At 41.9% G+C, this 20,419-nt stretch overlaps 1 protein-coding gene across 1 annotated transcript in view; it reads right to left on the bottom strand.

Moving 5' to 3' along the window:
• The window catches only part of ADAMTS12 (ADAM metallopeptidase with thrombospondin type 1 motif 12), a 393,027-nt gene that overhangs the window by 56,827 nt on the left and 315,781 nt on the right, over positions 1 to 20,419 (bottom strand). Inside the window, 1 exon segment of the mRNA XM_082836323.1 lies at positions 10,537 to 11,655. Within this exon segment, the coding sequence (XP_082692449.1) occupies positions 10,537 to 11,655 (1,119 nt within the window).

The following is a 20,419-nucleotide window of genomic DNA, read 5'->3' as shown; positions in this document are numbered from 1 at the left end:
ATGTGTCTTTATGTTTCCGTTTTCTTTTCATTTTGAGTCTGACAGATTCAATGTTATACTTGCTTTGTGGGAAGCTGCTGAACGATGATTTAATTACACTTGTGCTAATGTATCATTATTAATCATAATGCTAAACTTAAGCAATTTAGAAATAGTGTTGCATGCTGGACAAGCAATTCATTACACAAATTAAAATTTTTTTTTCTCAGTTTATCTGGTAAGGGAAGACAGGCAGATACAAACTTGTGGGCTACTGAAAACTTTGTTCTCAGGCTATTGTGTAACTTGAAGCAGGCCTATGGTAACACCTGATTTACGCATTCACCAGTTTATCAAAGCAAAGGGCAGAAAGGAGGCAGGAAGGGAGGAAGGAAACCTGCTTTAGCAAATGACCTCGTATAAGTCCCTCCCCGCCCCCCGACACCCCCAACACTGCTGAGCCTGATTGGTTACCTTGCTCCAGTTTCCCACTTTCCAGCCAGTGCAGGGACGGAGGTGGTACCTCTTAGCAGGGTCAGGCCTCTGCAGGGCAGCGCAGTCGGAATCCACTTAGGTGCTGCACTGCATGCTCCGCCAGTAGGCTCCCAGGCCACACGTGGTGGAACACTGCCGGGCCGGGGGGTGGGGGGGAGGCGGTGGGTGGGTGGGTGGAGGGGAGGAGAGAGAAGAGGCTCAGGGCCGCTTTCTCAGACACACCCCACCCCACCCTGGAGTCGGGGGGTCCTCAATCTCGGCTACTCACTAAAATGGCCTGCAGAGCTTTTGAACAACCCCAGCGCTGAGGCTCCAACCCCGCTGAGGCTCAGGCAGGAGTATTTAAGAAACAAATCCCAGGTGATTCTAATAAGCAGCCAGGCTTGCAAATCCCTGATTTGTCTGTGGGAGGAAAACCCAGTGCAAATAGAGATGTGCTTCCCTTTAAAAAGTATCCTGGTAGACCTAGAGTCTGTCATACAGAGTGAATTAAGTCAGAAAGAGAAAAACAAATACTGTATGCTAACCCATACATATGGAACATATAAAAAAAATGGTCATGAAGAACCTAGGGGCAGGACGGGAATAAAGACACAGACCTACTAGAGAATGGACTTGAGGATATGGGGAGGGGGAAGGGTAAGCTGGGACAAAGTGAGAGAGAGGCATGGACATATATACGCTACCAAACGTAAGGTAGATAGCTAGTGGGAAGCAGCCGCATAGCACAGGGAGATCAGCTCGGTGCTTTGTGACCGCCTGGAGGGGTGGGATAGGGAGGGTGGGAGGGAGGGAGACGCAAGAGGGAAGAGATATGGGAACATATGTATATGCATAACTGATTCACTTTGTTATAAAGCAGAAACTAACGCACCCTTGTAAAGCAATTATATTCCAATAAAGATGTTAAAAAAAAAAAGTATCCTGGCGTGAAGGCCTGGGGAAGGGGGTGAGCTGCAGGCACACTGCTGCATTTCACCAATGCTGCTCATAGAAAGGGAAGAGCAGAAAATAGCCTCAGTCAACATTTTTTCACCTGGCTCATGTATGGAGGTCAATTCTTCTCCTTAAAATTCTTTAGGATTGGATTTGAATCTCTCATAAGTTCCTAGCTTTTTTCCCTCTGTACTATATTATGTGTGTATATATATGATATACATATATATACCCATTAGAGATAATAACAGCTGAAGTGAATAGATTGATTGCACTAGTGGCCCAATTGTTCACACCCATGCTCTTTTCAATGGACTTCACAGCTCCTCTCATCATATGGTGGAATGTATTTCCCCAGCTGGTGAATCAGGACTGTTCTTGCAGCTTTCTTTTGCCAAGAAATTGCAGTGGGTGCCGTTGTGTCAGTTCTCAAGAGGCCTTGCTTGTTCTGGTTCTCTCTTGGACCCTTGTCTCTGCCATGAGAATAAAACTGGGCTAGCCTGCTGGAGGATGAGAGATCATGTGAAACCCAGCTGGGTGACCCAGCCGAGCCCATCTCAGACCAGCCAGCCTTCAGCTGACCCTTCAGCAAATGCATGACAAGCCAAGCTGAGGTCAGCTGAGCTCAGCCCGGGTCAGCAGATACTCCTAGCTGACCCAGAAACTCATGGACAAAAATTAATGTTTACTGATATTTTGTGGTTGGTTGTTATATAGCGTTATTGTGGCAATGGACAACTGATACAACTACACGACAGGTACCTTTCCTATATTTTCTCTAACCTCTGAGACTCAGGATACAATTATAATTCTGCAGTTGACTAATTGTGCAATCTTTCACGGTTTCCTAACTTCCCTAGCATGTGAAACGGGTGATAACACTGACCTCATTTATTAAGTTGCTGTGAGAACAACAGAGGTAATTCACACACAAAGTGAGTGCTCTACAAATGTTACCTATTAAACATAGCATACCTGCAAGGTCAGCGTTATGAGTCCCACTTTCCAGATTTCCGGGGCCCAGAGAGCTTCGCAGTCATGCTTAAGGTCACACAGACACTACAACGTTAATTTCACATTACGACATGGAGAAAAACATGACATTTGCCCCAAACCCAGGACAGGAGCTAGTGAGACCAAATTCCCAGGCTACTGATGACCCTGGTACATCACAAGTGATGTCTACAGTTCTTTGTACCATATTTATGTTGTAAATAAACACATGTCTCTGGAGCTCTGAATCTAGTCCTGTTAGATTCAGATGTTGTGAGTAGACATTTGTTTAATTCCTTTTTGACAATTTCTATTTAGACAGCAAATGAGTCCAAAGGTGAAGCTGACAGGAGGATGTCCGCGGAACGCAGTAAGTAAAAGGGGATTCCACTGATTGTCTCTTTAATTAGTTTCAAATTAGGAGTGCGGCGTGGGGGGTGGAGTGTGGTCAGAGAAGAGAGGAGGACCTAAGGAGGCAGAAGGGACAACCTGCTTGTTCCGGGAACTTTCTCCCTCGTTACAGCTAGTGACCCTGTGACAACCGATTTACCAGGTCAAGGAGCAGGTTTGGGGGTGGTCAGAACTGGAAATGATGTGCAGCGCTACATCAGAATCCTGCGAAAACTGCTGTGATAGGCTGCGGACAATTTTACTGTCACTTCCATTTACAGGACTGCACAGCATACATTTCACTGACTGGCCCAAGGGATCCGACTGAATGATGAGGCAATTTGACGAGAGGTGACCTTCTGTCAAAATGAGATCCACACCCATGCATACTGTGAAGCACCTACATTTTCTGTCTTATAAACAGATATCAAAGCCAATGCTTACTGAGTACTTCCTATGTGCCTGACACTCTCCTACATATAGTTATTCCTTTTATCTCATAACAATCTTATGAACCAGGCATCGTCATCATCCTCATTTTAAAGATGAGGAAATGGGTGCAGTGAGAACATACAGTTAGTAAATGATGGAGCCAATACTCAAACCCAGAACATCTGCTTTCTAGATTTATGTCTATTTAGTGTTAGCTCGGTTTTTATATCAATTCTTTAGTAATTTTCAAAATCACAGGTAGTTAGAGGAACATGCTGTGTATGCTGGGGGACATGAACACCCCTTCAACACAGGACAGAAAGGGAGGACACACAGAGAGAAATTTCAGAACCAATGCTAAGGAACTTTAGAAATGACAATACTTCCAATCTTAAAGAGCAGGAAAGGCTTTATGGAAGAAGAAGCTCAAAGCTTGATACTGAAGAACAGGTAGAACGTAAAAGGACAAAGGAGAAAGAGAAGGAAGTTCTAGGCAGAGGAAACAGCGTAAACAAAGGCATTGAAGTGAGACGAGCAGAAGGTTTAGTGGAAACTGAGCAGTTTCGATTTGGTGAAGCTTACGATGGATGACGTCATAGGAGGCAGTATGTTGAAAGCGGAATTATTCGAGGACCTGAAGGCTGTTGGATATTAGAGTGGATTTTATCTGGTACGTAACGGAGAGACATTAATGATTTGTGATCAGGAGTTTGGAATGATTAGAAAATTCCGCTCAGAAGAGTAATATGGCAGTCTTACATCTCTCGTGACGATGTATGGAAAGCATTGGGGAGGGGAGAGATTGGAAGTGCCCAGACCGGTAAAGGTAAAGGGAAGAGTCCTAGGGTTCTCCATTCTTAACTATTGGAGCACTATTGGTAGTTTGGACTTCCCTCAATGTCACAGGACCCTCATTGTCTTTGGCTCTCAGACACTGAATGCTGGTAGCAGCCCCCATCCCCCATCATTGTAACAAACGAAACCATCCCTACTCTTCTCCAGATGCCTCCCACTGTTAGATTGGAAACTCCTGAGCCTAAACTGACAGGAAATGAAGAGGAGATGACAGAAATGATGAGATGACACAGACGTGAAAAACTGTTAGGGTTTTTCTAGTAGGACAAGGGAAGACTGATACAAGTGGTGATCCTGGGGTTCCTAAGGGGTGGTGACTGAGGGGCCAGCGATGCCATTATAGGGAGGGACAATCCTAAAGAAGCAACTTCAGGTACGGGTAGAATAAAAAATCAGGGCAGAGTGGGAAACTCAAAACCCGAAGTTTTCATTCTGAATCCTGATCCTCTCAGACAGTTCCGTGTATTAAACATTTTGTCTCAAAAGATGCAGAAAGGGAGCAGGCCCCAAGCCCTGTCATGAAGGGGACTCCTGCCAAACGTGGAGCTCTGTTCTTGTAATATCCTGTAGCTTTACAAACCTCTGCAATCTGGGCCAGTTCCCCCTTTCCAGCCAAACTGCCTAGAATTAATAGCTCTCAATGGCTCCACCACGGTTGCCAAATTTTTGGTGAGCTATGATGTATTCAGTAAGAGACTTTATTTCTGTCAAAGTCAAAGATATGACATGAGATAGAATTAATTTTTGTATCTTGATCAAAATCAAAATGCATCCGTTAACCTCTGGGCTCAAACAGTCATCAGGGTTGATAGGTACGTTTATTTAGGTTTAGTTTATTTGGATATAGTAACTTCTCGTTAGATCAATTAACATTTATCAATTAATTCACATGTATTAAATATCCTCAGGACAAATGCATTAAAACACATTTACATAAGAGTATGGGAAAGGAAACTAATTTCTGGGTCATGCTAAAGGTACTTTTTTTTTTTTTTTTTTTTTGCGGTACTCGGGCCTCTCACTGCTGTGGCCTCTCCCGCCACGGAGCACAGGCTCCGGAGGCTCAGGCTCAGCAGCCATGGTTCACGGGCCCAGCTGCTCCGCGGCATGTGGGATCTTCCCGGACCGGGGCACGAACCCATGTCCCCTGCATTGGCAGGCGGACTCTCAACCACTGCGCCACCAGGGAAGCCCCTAAAGCTACTTTTTAATGAAACTTTTGTATGAATTTGTGGACTGAGAAGAGCTGTCCATCTTTATTAACAGTCCTAATGTGGGGACTGTCCCATCTGAGAACTGTGATAGCCTCCAAAAGGGTCTCTCCTTTGGGCTGCACTTTGGTGTCTCCTTCCATCTCAATACTATAAATGTTCTCCCCAAAGTCACCAGTGACCTTCTAATTGTAAGATCCATTAGGCCCACTGTCAGTCTTCATGTCCCTAGACGTCTGTGGCACCATATTTCTTGATTTAAGCCTTAAATATTAGACTGTTCCTTACCAGTCTTTCACATGGAATCTCATTGTCAGCCAGCTCCTTAAAATGTTGGTGTTTTCCAGCGTCCCAACCCTGGACCACTCTTTGCGGCCTACAGGCTGTGCTTGGGTGACCTCATTCACTTCCAAGGTTCTAACTTCTACCTATTGATCATGGCTACCAAATTTTATCTCCAGTTTTCACCTCTCTCAAGAACCTCAGACCCATACACACAAACATCTGCTGGTTATCCTTTGGATATCCCACAGGTCTTATCAACTAAACTTGATCTGAAACTAAACTCATCATCCTTCCTTTCTCTGTCTCTTTTGAAACTTACTCTTTCCATACATTGTACTATATATCAGTTTATAGGAGCATCACCTAACAGACACCCAAGATTCCAACAGAAGAGTCATGACAGACTCCTCCTCTCCTCTCTCCTCTTCATACCCCACATTCAATTCCCCACAAAATCCTGCTGATTTTAAGTTCTCAGTGACTCGTGAATTGATCTTCCCTTCTTCATCCCAAGCATTCTTTTTTTTTTTAAAGCTTGTCATTTTATTTTTTTACATCTCTATTGGAGTATAATTGCTTTACAATGGTGTGTTAGTTTCTGCTTTATAACAAAGTGAATCAGTTATACATATACATATGTTCCCATATCTCTTCCCTCTTGCATCCCCCTCCCTCCCACCTTCCCTATCCCACCTGTCCAGGCGGTCACAAAGCGCCGAGCTGATCTCCCTGTTCTATGCAGCTGCTTCCCACTAGCTATCTACCTTACGTTTGGTAGTGTATATATGTCCATGCCTCTCTCTCGCTTTGTCACAGCTTACCCTTCCCCCTCCCCATATCCTCAAGTCCATTCTCTAGTAGGTCTGTGTCTTTATTCCTGTCTTACCCCTAGGTTCTTCATGACATTTTTTTTTCTTAAATTCCATATATATGTGTTAGCATACAGTATATGTCTTTCTCTTTCTGACTTAATTCACTCTGTATGACAGACTCTAGGTCTATCCACCTCATTACAAATAGCTCAATTTCGTTTCTTTTTATGGCTGAGTAATATTCCATTGTATATATGTGCCACATCTTCTTTATCCATTCATCTGATGATGGACACTTAGGTTGTTTCCATCTCTGGGCTATTGTAAACAGAGCTGCAATGAACATTTTGGTACATGACTCTTTTTGAATTATGGTTTTCTCAGGGTATATGCCCAGTAGTGGGATTGCTGGGTCATATGGTAGTTCTATTTGTAGTTTTTAAGGAACCTCCATACTGTCTCTCACCACTCTTATTCAACATAGTTTTGGAAGTTTTAGCCACAGCAATCAGAGAAGAAGAGGAAATAAAATGAATCCAAATCGGAAAAGAAGAAGTAAAGCTGTCACTGTTTGCAGATGACATGATACTATACATAGAGAATCCTAAAGATGCTACCAGAAAACTACTAGAGCTAATCAATGAATTTGGTAAAGTAGCAGGATACAAAATTAATGCACAGAAATCTCTGGCATTCCTATACACTAATGATGAAAAATCTGAAAGTGAAATCAAGAAAATACTCCCATTTACCATTGTAACAAAAAGAATAAAATATCTAGGAATAAACCTACCTAAGGAGACAAAAGACCTGTATGCAGAAAATTATAAGACACTGATGAAACAAATTAAAGATGATACAAATAGATGGAGAGATATACCATGTTCTTGGATTGGAAGAATCAACATTGTGAAAATGACTCTACTACCCAAAGCAATCTACAGATTCAATGCAATCCCTATCAAACTACCACTGGCATTTTTCACAGAACTAGAACAAAAAATTTCACAATTTGTATGGAAACACAAAAGACCCCGAATAGCCAAAGCAACCTTGAGAACGAAAAACAGAGTTGGAGAAATCAGGCTCCCTGACTTCAGACTATACTACAAAGCTACAGTAATCCAGACAGTATGGTACTGGCACAAAAACATCCCAAGCATTCTTATCCTAGCTCTCATTCCTCATCTGGACTACTACTGCAGTATCCTCCCAACAGGTCAAATCCCTCATCCTCACTGCTTCCAGAATGAGCTACCTAAAACACACAGTGGGCCATGTCATTCAGTGTTAGAGACTGCTAGATAATCACTACAATCCTTTTTCCTCTTCTTCCTGGGTATACAATTAGATTACATTTTCCATCCACCTTGCTATTTGGTTTGGTCATATGACTGAGTTCTAGACAATGGAATGTGAGCAGAATTGATAAGTGCCCCTTCTAGGCTTGGCCCATAAAACCTCCCATGGGAGTGCCTCTGTGCTCTTTTCCCTTTCTGACTGTGACTAGGATCGTGACCCCAGGGCAAATTTGAAGACAGGAGGATGGCAGAGCCATTTTCAGACTGGATTCCCAGCGTCATTTTCTACTACCACCATTGCAGACATGGAATCACCTTGTATTATTATGCTGAGTGAGAAATCAATTTCTGGTGAACCATAACTTGTTTGGCTCTATTTGTTAACGACAGCCTAGCCTCTGTGTGTGTGTGTGATTTCTAATTACATACACATACTGTACACATGTCATTCATACTTTATTCTGATACTGATCCCATATATATGCCTTTTATCATCTACACTTTCGCACTCTGTTTGACCTAGCTTGTATTCTTCTCAAGGCCCACAGGGTCTTTAATGGTAGGTACTTTCAGACTTCATCTCCATTGGCTAATTAACAAAATCCTACAAATTAACTAAGTAGCCTCAGTTTCCATAACTTGTTCTCTTTGTCTTTGAGTATGGACACACGGTCCAGACTGCTTTCTTGGATGCAGAACAATAAGCCTATTTATCTGTCCTTAAGGGATGCCCCAAGCTTTTGGAAAGAAAGATAACTTTGGGTGGTACTACTTAAAAGGATATCATTCATAAAACCTAAACGGAACATTTGTATTTCAAAATATCTAGGCTGAACCCACTGCAGTGACATTATAGGCACCATTTGCCCCTGTGAACTCAAAAGTAACCATGGAGCCCTCAATGTTATTTTAAGTACCTTCTTGTGAACTATGTGATTTTTCTCATCTGTCTACCCAGGGTCACTACATAAATGGCATTGTTTTTATGTCATATGACCAAAGAAGAAACAAAAATAGCAGAAGGTAGAGAGAGTGGTGATGTTTTCTGATTTGCAAAGCAATGGATCATAGGCTCTGAAGTCTGTCTGCTTGGGTTCAAATCCCTGCTGTGTCACTCACGAGTGTGTGTGATTCTGGCTAGCTACTTCACCTTTCAGTTCCAGTTTCCTTATCTCTACAATGGGGGGCAATATTACCAATCTCCTTGGGCTGTGGTGAGGATTCACGCATTCATATAAATGCATGTGAATTAGCATAAAATCATGCTATAAAGCATGGCACACACTTGATAGATGCTCATTGTCAACATCCTCCTCATCATTAAGAGCCCATTAGGACTTTCCTAATGGAAAGAAACCTGACTAAAATGTCAGGGATCATGAGACCAACTCCTCTCCTATTTTTCAACAAATTGGATTACTCTTAAGCATGAAAATCTTTTCTCCTCCTGAACCTGGATTCTTTACTTCCAAATGGGGATAATAAGATGCCCCTCCATTGACAGCAAATGAAATGAATGTGATTTCACTTTAGAACTTAAAGTAAATCAATGCGAAACATAGTTCAAATGCAAACAAAAAATTTTGGAAGTTTGAATATACCTGTTTTTTTTTGCCACTATAGTCAATTTCAGGACCAATGATGCGGATTAATTCATACAAAAGAATTTTATATAGCTAAATTGTCGATTGGTACTGAAATTCACTAGAGAGACAGCAGATAAGAGCAGAAAGTTTTAGAAGATTCATCATCCAACGGACATGTCCATAGACAAGTTACTTACCTGTTAAAAATCTTAGTTTTTCTCTACATAAATTGGTATAAACAAGACCCTACCTACTCCCCAGGACTGTCAAAAAGAGAAAATAGTAGACTACATATGGAAGTGGTTTGGAAATTAACATGCTTCATAAATGAAATATATTGTTATTTTATATTAGCTGTTAACACTTCTTTTTAGCTAGAGAGATGAGTCATGCATTGTCATCAAAAATGCTGAATGACATCAACATGTGATCATTTTGCCACAAAGTCCTCTTTTGCATTGTCAAGTTATTTTTAACAAGTTCAAATACTGTGCATTTGAAATTCAAGTGGGTGAGAAATGATTTTGATGCTTCAGAGGATGTAATTAGTTCTAGAAATGAACAAACAAATATCTAGCCAAATTCCTCAAACCCAAAAACAGGGACCAACACTTTGTCATCATGTTTATTTTCTTCTTCCTCTGTCTTCTAATCCTTTTAATAAGCCAAAAAGAATTTTTTTTTAATGCAGGCAAACACTGAGTCCAAAAAGAAAAGAAATGCTTGATACAGTGAGCTATAGAATTCTTTTAAAGAAATTTGTCTTAAATTTCCATTCCAATTGTGATTGCTTGACAGGTTTAAACCAGAGTCTCAACACTGGCTTTCTGAATGAAATATGAACCCATGTCCTTCCAGTGGTCCCTCTTCACAACATCATTACAGTTTGTAGCTGGAAGGGACACTGGAGAGGAGTGGTGATCTACACTAGTTCCACTGTTCTGTAGATCAAAAGCAGGCTCAGAGAGACAGACTGAATTCTCCACTGTCACACAGCTGGCTGACTCAGGTCTCTTGATTTAGTTCTAGGTTCTTTTCACTCTATCTCACTACATTTTTTCTCCTTCCCTGGATTGTTTTTTCTTTCATTTTTGGAGCTAAGGAGGTGAAGAGGGAGGTGAGGGCATGGACCTGATTGCTTCACTTTTTTGTACATTAGACTATGTTTTACACAAGTCCATTTTGAAATCTGCACAGGAATGCAACACCCCTAGCTAATTTCCATATAGAATCAGGCCTGGGTAAGAAATAGAACTCTTACCTCGCTCCAGTTTCCAACAGTCCAGTACACAGGGCTGCGGCCCGTGGAGAGCTGCTTGTAATCCGAGGCATTCAGCAAAAACCCTTCAGCAATCAGACTTGTTGCGTCTTCCTCGGTCAGGACTGGTCCAGAACTCTGTGTTAGATTCATGTTGCTTGGAAGTTCTTGGGGGTGATGGTTTACCGGCTTTTCTGAGTATGCTGGCTGGTGGTCTCCTCCCGGAGGGAGTGGAGTGTTAGCTGGCTTTTCAGTGACCATCCCCTCAGCTCTGGGTGCACCATTTTTGAGAGTGGTGGGCCTTTGGCTGGGCACCAGTCCTTCCGACACTGTGCTGAAGGGTGGCCACAGGGATGCCCCTCTAAGATGAGGTGTTGGTGGAGGTCCAAGTGGCATTTCTGTACTTCTTTCCACTGGAGCATCACTTCCAGGTACTCTGATCTGGGTCCATGTCACAGAGTTGTTCTCATCTTTGTTCTCAGGTTGTTCACGGTCTTCCCCTGAGCCACTATGAATCTCCATTTCTGGCTCTTTGGTCAAGGGATTATAAAATGGAGTCACCTGCCATGTCACAGGATTGCTGGAGGTTGACAAATCAGAACCACTCATTGTTGTGACTACAAGGTCTCCCTCTGAGATAGGACCAGTGTCTGGACTGGAGACATTCTCTTCATTTGGCTGGGTACTCAAAGACCAGGAATTGAGGATGGACTGGGAAGTACTTCCAGTGGAAATGACATAATGGGAGTCCAGTTCAGTTTGGGTTGAACTATTCTGCCACTGTTTCCCATCCAGGTCTCCTTCTTTGGAGGCTGTGGTAGGACCAGGGCTGTGAATCGTCAGAGCACTTGTGCTCATAGGCTCAGGCACTGTGGGTGTAGTCAGCACCCTAGGACTGGGTGTAGTTGGAGGGATGGGCTTGAAGAGGTCAGTTGTTGGTAGCTTTTTCCCATTGGAAATTGTGCCTCTGTTGGGTTTTAGAATTCTCCGGCTAGATGGGCACTGCTGGAGACCACATAGAGCTCGGCTATTGGGTTTCCTTGTCACGTCGCAGGGCTCATTGTGGTTCTTGGCACACGTGACACTGCGAATCCGCACTCCGCCACCACAGGAAACAGAACACTGGGAAAGAGAGACGGCTGTTAGTCTAGTTGGGTGGAAAGATGTGTTGGTTCTCATGCTAAGGTTTATGGCAAATCAGGACAGGCCCAGTAGAAACTGAATTGTGCAGCTAAAATCGTTCTCTATCTTTGTATAAGGTTTCTGTGCAATTTTAGTTTCCCATGGAAATATGTATCTCCGGGAGACCACCTAAGGCTCAGGACTAACCATTTACCCTTCACAAACTGAAAATGCAAACCACAAAATAGTAAAACTGAAGTCTCCCTGGGCTATGACTGTTGGATAGTAGATCCTCAAAGAGTGCAATGATTTAAACAGATCACCTAATTCTTTTAAAAAGATAGTAATATTATATTCCCTAGGGTTTGATGCTATTAAATTAATGTAAACTGTTTACGTTTTTTTGGGAATCTATTAATTTAATGATATGAGCCTTTCCCTTTATATCCATATAGCCACATAGCTTCACTCAGGCATCTTAAGCTCCATTTTCTTGCCTGTGTCAGATGGACTCAGATTAAAAACTAGACAATAACATACTCACACATGTATACAGATCCAGGACCATTTATGAAATTTAAAGATGGGTAGTTAACCAAATGTGGGGAGATACCATTTCCAAAGAGTTAGGGGAGTCCTGTAGCATGGCGCTGATACACACATGGACGCCGTGGCAGGTCCCCCTCCCTAGTGGTCTCTCCAGGCTCTGTAGGGCACAGGCAGCTAGATTGCCTTCCGGGGAAACCTACCAAGACAGTTATTTCTCAGGATTCATGGTAAAGACTATGTCATCAGTCTTAGCAGCTGCAAACCACACATAGTTGCTACATGACACTAAATTTCTTGATATTTTGAAAAAAATCTGTAGTTTTACCAAACTCCTCCATTTTTAGCCTTCCTTTCCAATGACATTTTAAGTTAACCACCAAATATTGGTTCTTGAACATGGACTGTCCAGGAGTCTGTGCTGACTGTTTCGCATTCGTCTGTCTTACATCTCTGACCCTAAAGTAGGTTTCTTGAAGATGGGGACTACATAATGTTTCCTGGATTTCAAAGGGCTTCAAAGCCATTATTCTGTGTGATACCCTGTGAATATGAGTTCTGCGAGACTTATAGGGCTGTGAGATTTACAAGGCTGGAATTATTATTCCATCTCTTACAAGAGAGGAAGCTGACACCCAGGAACCTGCCTGAAAGGCTGTAAGTCAGTGGCAGAGTAAGAATTAGATTAATTCCATGCCCCTCCCCACCGACCGAAAAAAAACCTAGCACAGCACAGTGGAAAGCAGTTTGTCTACTGAATTTACTTATTGACTTAACCAAACTTTTGATTTCTGAAAACTTACCCAAAGGCAGAAACTCTTTCTTATCCATAACTGAATTCCAGGATAGTTCTTGGGATACAATGATCACTTACTACATATTTATTACATGACTGTTCTACTTGGAAAATAATCAGGAATGGGAAAATTCTTCTCCCTGTGAACTTATGCATTTTTCAGCTTGAATTTCTTGCCTTCTCAAGTCCTGTTTTCAATTTCCTTTCTATTGGAAAATAACTTCACCCTTTATTTTGCTCCAATCCAGCATAATCACTCACTGATGTATGATAGCTCTGTTGAAATCATCATCTTTGAAAAGCAGGAGAGACACGTGAGCACAGAAGACTGTGCAGCTCAGGGAATGTTCAACTGCAGGTTTGGGGTCAACCAATAAAGCTGTGAGTTTAGGATGTCAACAAACACTCAAATGCCCAGCTCTAAGACTGAACTTCCAAGTTCTGATACAATAATATTAATCTTTGGTGGGAACAGTGCTTCATGGACCAAGAAATGCACACTTATTTCCAACCAAGTGGAGACTACCAGCTAAAGCTCTCAGAGCCCAGCAATGAGGAAATGGTTTCTTCCAGCACTTTCCATGACTCACCTCATTTTGGAGCCTGGGACAGGCAGGCTGGGGGTATTTATTTTCCTGGTTTACTACAATATTTCTGCTCTTCTTGTGTATGGAGACACTTTATACTCCATCCATTTTAGTCATCCTGAGTCACTTCTCCACTTGTTACATTCTGATTCCATCTCCTAGGGTTTTCAAATCTCCACTTTGTAAAAATGTATCAGTCTAACCAAATAATCCTCCATGTATGTCTGAACATATTTCCACGATGGCAACCTCAGGTAGGCTCTGATCCAGAGGTGATTCATAAATGAGGACCCCGCTAGCACTAACGCCAACTATTCCCCACTGCAGGTGTATTCTGCTTTGGGTTTTCTTTCCAAGAAATGTCAGAGTAGACAAAGCTCATAGTAGGAAACTCTTTGATTTTTCTTTTCTTTCTTTTCATTCCCTTTTCTTTGTTTATTTTGATTTGCAATGCCCCTAATACCCACAGACTTTCCTGTACAACTTTACAAGCATTTCTAAAAATCCAAAAATATATGGGTGTGTGCTCTCCCCCCCACATTGAACTATGAAGTAAAAGAGCTATAAAACCTGTAAGAAATAGCTTAAAGCCCTCAAGCCCATGATGAACTCCATGCATGATGCAGGGACTAAGCCTCAGAGCTTCCTCATCTAGAAACTGAAAGTAATACTCATCTTTCAAGGCTGCTGTGAATATTATATAAGAAAACAACCTTAACATAGTACATAATATATAGAAGAAATTGGGAATTGGAAGCTATTATTATCACTGTTATAATATTGGTGCTGATAATAACAATAGTAATAATAATAACAAAGGGCATGGGGGTCCCCAATTTCTACTATCCTTGTGAGGCACAGAGTGACGCATGGACCTGTCCTAGGGCATGCTGTGAAGTGAGCAGGTGTCTGAGTAAAGCAGTTGTTGGCACCAGTCTAGAAGACACCTGTAAAGGCCCATATATCCCATGGGTTTATTGCTGGATTTTCTTTTAGATTCAGGTTTCCTAGGACTAATAGACGGATACGTTTTTTATTTTTAATTTACAAATTACAAGTATTCAATAATCTTATTCACTGTGAACTTGTTCAGCTTAAAAGAATAAAGCAGGAGTAAATAATCACTATCTAGGTGGTTGCTTAATTAAAATACATTAGCTTTTGATCTTTCAAAACAGAAGATTATTCTAGAACAGAAACGCCAAGTGGCAGCCTAAGGGCTACATGTGGCCCATTGGCGTGTATTCTTTGGTCTGCTCAACCTCAAAACAAACAAGCAAACAAACAAAATACAAACACCAAATTAGTGGCCAACATTTAAAAATGAGCAGATATCATTTTAAAACTCTTGAAAAAGCAGATGATCTGTAACTATCACCCCATTCCCAAATGGCAATTCAAAACTTCATGAATGGATACCTGGGTCTGGGAGAGTTTATATGTTTTCCACCTACCATTCATCCCCATCTGCTTTCCTTACTCAGGAGACAAAGAATCTTTCAAATAATCGGTGGATGCCATTCCTTCACATTGGGGCCTATTGTGCCCAGTGAGAGAGTCAGTGTTAACTATCTACCAAGTATATTGGGCCTAAAAACTCTGTTGCCTTTTCTCATAGTCACAGCAGAACAAGCAGTGTTGTTGTGCCTTCAGCCATGCTTCTTCCAGTATATCTTCCAACTGTGTTTATCTCCTTAGAAGCTGTCAAACCCTTCAGATGAGATAAATGCAGGACACAAAGCCACACTTAGAACTCATCTCAATGGGTAGTTTCAGGATTCTCAAAACCAATTTCTGCTATGATTACCTTACCCCCTTACCTTATAATTTTGACCCCGGTACCAGGCAAATAGCTTGTCAATCTGTTAATGTCCTCCCTGGGAGTTATCTTTCCCTCATTTGCCATCAATCTTAGATTAAGGTCTCTGGGGGGAGCCCGCTGAGAAAGAGGTCTGCTGCTAAATTAGTCAACTCCACCCATCCGAGGTGCACTGTGCAGTGGGGGGGGGGGACCCCCAGTTGGCTCAGAGCTGTAGTGCTAAGAGAGAGTTTATTCAAAACCACAGTTGAGGTTTCTCAGAGAGCTTGGGCTAAAGGGATGAGCAGGGAAACAGCTAATGCTTTGGGCATAAAAACATTTAATGCATAGTCTCAGGAATTTATAAATGAATGATTGGACCTCATACTAAAACCATTTTGAAAGTAAGCTAAAGCCCTTAGGTACCTGTTATTGGCTGAACTGTGTCCCCTCCAAACAAGATATACTAGAGTTCTAACTCCTGCTCACCCTCTTCACTCGTATGTCAGAATGTGGTCTTATTTGGAGATGGGGTCTTTACAGAGGTAATCAAGTTAAAATGAGGTCACTAGGTTGGGCCCTAATCCAAACTGACCATTGTCCTCATGGAAAGGGTAAATTTGGATACAGAGACACACATATAAAGACAATGCCACGTGAAGATGAAAGCAGAGATGAAGGTGATGCATCTACAAGTCAAGAAACACCAAAGATTCTGAGCAAAGCCCTGGGGGTTAGGAGAAAAGCATGGAAAAGATTCTCCCTCACAGCCCTCAGAAGGAGCAAACTCTGCCCACACCTTGATCTTGGACTGCTGGTTGCTGTGAATGAAAAATGTTGCCTGCCGTGTCCGTAAACAAAGGATGTCGCAGCCGTCAAGCCACTACAGCCACCGATGGTGAGCCCTGAGGGGACTCAGGATGGGGAAGAATAGGATCCTGGCCTGAGATAGCTAAGGTGCACATCAAAGGCATGATTTCAGTGAGCCAGACTCTTGCACCTTCCCATACACAGAAAAGTGCTAAATTCCTTAACTTTAGATATCTGGTTTTCTTTAATTAATGGTAATCTTTAGATGTTCCAACAACCTGGTCTTTGTCACAAAAACCCCTATATATGTCAATCCCAGTCTCCCAATTTATCCCTCCCCCTTTCCCCCTTGGTAACCATAAGTTTGTTTTCTACATCTGTGACTCTATTTCTGTTTTGTACAACATCGTAAATCAACTATACTCCAATAAAAATTAAAAGAAACAAACAAACCCTATATATCCTGGCTCGTCCCTTACCTCTTTGGAGCAGTCCCTCAGAGCTATCTGAGAGGCCGTGCCCCAGGCTTAATGCCTCAGTTTTGTCCACCAAATAAAACATAACTCTCGACTTTTAGGTTGTGCATTATTTTTAGTCAACATTACAAAAATGGTGAGACAATACATTTCTACTGCTTAAGACACCCAGTTTATAGTACTTTGTTATGGCAGCCCTAGCAAACGAATACAGTACTCTAGATAATTAATAACAAATCAGACATGATGTAGAGAAGCAGCATGGCTCCAGATTGGTTTTCTGTGAGTAGCTGTTTCAGACAAGGGTGCTCACATGTGTTTTCCAGGAAACCTGGCAAAGCATGGGCTGCTGACATCTGGCAAGGACTTCTCAGTCCTTGTTGGCTCTTGCAGAGGTCCCATGCTAAAAGAGCAGGCGGTGGAGGCTAAAGCATCAGGTGTCCAGCCTCACAAGAGTGTCCTGGACCTTGAATGAAACTAGGAAATACTGAGGGTAAGCGACTCAGCGATGTCTCCTCACCTTCCATGCTCTGTCTCCCTTCAGTTGCAGGAACTCCTATGGCCTTCACATGAATTTTGTTCACCTGTTTGTTTTGCTTTTCATTTAGTGATAGATAAGCCATTGGCACTTGCTGCAATGCCTTCTGTTTGAAGAGCCAGGAGAGCTTGTTTGTGAAACATTTAATCTATCTGGTCACTTGTGCAAGCCAACACCCGAGTGAACAGCTTTGCACTTAATACATTCTTAGTAGCTGGGCAAATTAATTGCTTTGTTCATTTGTTTGATTGTGTGCTTTGGTCAGGCACAAAAAGGGTGGATTAAAGATCTTTGCAGACCCTGGGCAGGTCTGCTTTCGGGGGTTCCACCCTACAGCCCATCAAATATATTAAAAAGCATCTCTAGTTTCAAGTGAAATATATTCTTCTTCTGTAAAAACAATTTGAAAGGCTTCTTATTCTTTTGCTTTTGAAAATAAATATTTGGTGAGGCCATCTCATTTAATTTATGAGTGGCTCTCATTTCTCAGCAATCATTAACACATAGTCTGGAATTCCAGCAAAGTGAGAAAAGCTGATCTACAAATTGTTTCCAAACATAATACATTTTTTATGAACTGAGAGCTGTCAAATTGTTACATTTTGCAGACTTCTGAGATGCTTTATGCCATAGTGTTCAGAGTAAAAGCTCTGCTGCCTGCCTTCAAACCCTAGCTTCAACACTTGGAGGCTGTGCGACCTTGGACACATTTCTAAATATCTCTAATGCCTCAGTTCCTTCACCAGTAAAATGGGGCTAATCAGGCCATTGTGAGATATTGTGCTAATACCCATAAAGGTGCTTAATATACATACTAAATATTTGATAATTCTTTGCTTTTAATATGTAATTTAATATTGATTTCTGATTTTGCAGTGTCCTTTGCTTTACTGGAACAATACATTAGTTTTGTGGTTTTTTTCCCCCCTCAGGTCTCAAACATTTTTGTAGGCCCATGAAAAACTTGCAGGCTCTAAGCCCTGTGCTTACAATGCTCCCCACCTAAAATGGCCCTGAGCTCAGGGAGGGAGTTAGATGAAAATGCAGGGGCCACAAATCAATTCTGTCAGGGGACTTGGGTGTCACTGACTGGACAAGACTTGCAAAATTAGAGTAGCGTGGAAAACAGACCCTTGTCTTCTCGCCTGATAATAAAGTTTCTATTTAGTGAATGCTTACTATTTGCTAGGCACTATGTGACGGGCTCACGTGGAGTATCATTAAACCTTACAATAACTCTGTCTTTCTAAATGAGTAAAGGCTGGGAGAGGTTTAACACTAGCTCAGTTAGGGCTCGCCAGAGCTGGAAAACCTTGACAGGGAAGGGCAGCTCATGGATTCCCCTCTTCTGCTTTCCACCTTGGTCAGCCCAGGGAGGACAATTCTACAGGATTCTAGGAGCCTCACAGTTCTTGAGTCTTTTGACCCAGTTACGTAATAGCTTTAGACTCGTCCGGAGTGACCCAAATAGCCCAGTACAGACCAAGTGATCAGGTATTGCTGGAACACTACTTTTCATCAATTAATGTTGATCTCAAGACAAAATCCAGACCATAAATACTATGTGTAGCAAGAATCACTATATCATCTCTTAAAAAAGTATCCCAGCATAGAATGTCAAAGACATTCAGCATATTTCAGCAAAGCTCATTAGAGGGCTAATGTGTACAGACATTAGCAAGACAGCAAAGGGAAGAAAGGAAGACCCATTCAATGAATATTTTGATGCTGATTTAACTAAAAGCACCTCTCTTGACAACATCTCTTGAATGAAGGCAGCGGTTCAGCCTCTCTGTGGACGCTGGAAACGTATTCCATGTCTGCTGCCACTATACTATGCAGTGGCCTCTATTTGGAATAACAGACTTGAGTACTTGTCACATCGTGCCAACTTTTCAGGCCCTTGTTCTCCAGTTAGGCACATCATTTTGCTCCCCAGAAACACAAACACAAGGAAGAGAATCCCTCAGCCAAATGTGAATTGCAGTCCTTTGAAAATACATGAAGATTCTGGGAATTAGTAAAGTCTGCATGACAAAAATTATTAACTGCTTTGGATACAGCTAACGCACTTTGGGTAAACAGATTTGATGGACCAGTCACAATACCCCATTCAGCCTTATTTTGACAACACTGTAATTTACGGCAATTGAGGCTGGCAGTGGACTAATAGGTCAGGCCAGCCACAGGCTGTGACTGTACCTTCCAGGAACAGCAGGGGGGTATATTCTGGCCTATTACTGACGTGTGCACATGCATCAGTAACACGCCTGTATTAGGTTGTAGGTATGTTTTCTTTACATGTATACCTTTGTCTTTTCTTTCTTGGGGTCTTAGCTCTCCCATTTGATAACTTCTTACAATAAAGGGACCATGTCTTTTTTATTTTCACCCAGGTGCTCCAGAGAATATTCTGTACAGAATTAGAAACTAAATAAACCTAAACTGTGACTCTGAGCTAATGAAACAGTTTTGGAAATAAGGTTATCAAAATGGCTGTATTCAAATGAGTGTTTTCCGCTTTCAAATAGTTATCTTCAGAAAGGGAACCTTTGCTTATACAAAATTTTGAATTCTTCTTTAGATAATACTTTATAAGCTATGAAAAGCAATTGCATTTATTTATAATCAAGTATCACTTTAAACACAAAGGTTTTATCCAAATGGATCAGATTACTCCTTTGTCCATCAGACTTAATTCTAATCAACTTTTTGTGGCATTCTCCTGAATCAAATATTCTCCATTTCTCTGAAGGTGAGTCTAAGAGGAATCCCTAAGACTCTGGTCAATGGTAGCTTTATTGTGGAGACCATGTGGCTTCCCAAGGAAGCTCATAAGAAGTCAGCATCCATGGATAAATTCTGCCCTGTTGGTTTTACAAAATCATTTATTTTCTAGTCATTCCTTAGCTAACTGACTGAAATATGCATAGGGAAGCAGAGCAAGGCCCCTGGAGACTCCAGCACCCTTGGAGAAAGCAGAGGTCTACTTCTACTACAGACTCTGGGAGCACAAGGCCTGATAGTTCCGGGTCCCATGGTGACCCAAAGAAAATTAAAGCCTGGGAGTCTTTCGTGACCTCCTAGCCCATGAATTTCTAATTATATGCAGAGAATTAGATCAGATTCATCTTGGGGAAATGCAACACTATTTGAATTTATGTGGCTAATACTATTACATGTCCTAAACCTTGATCAGGATTGAATAGATGG

Source organism: Leucopleurus acutus (genome assembly GCF_964270905.1).
Source record: "Leucopleurus acutus genome assembly, chromosome: 3".
Classification (NCBI taxonomy): Eukaryota; Metazoa; Chordata; class Mammalia; order Artiodactyla; family Delphinidae; genus Leucopleurus; species Leucopleurus acutus.
Note: the sequence above shows the minus strand (reverse complement) of the source record. Positions and strands in the feature narration are given on the sequence as shown.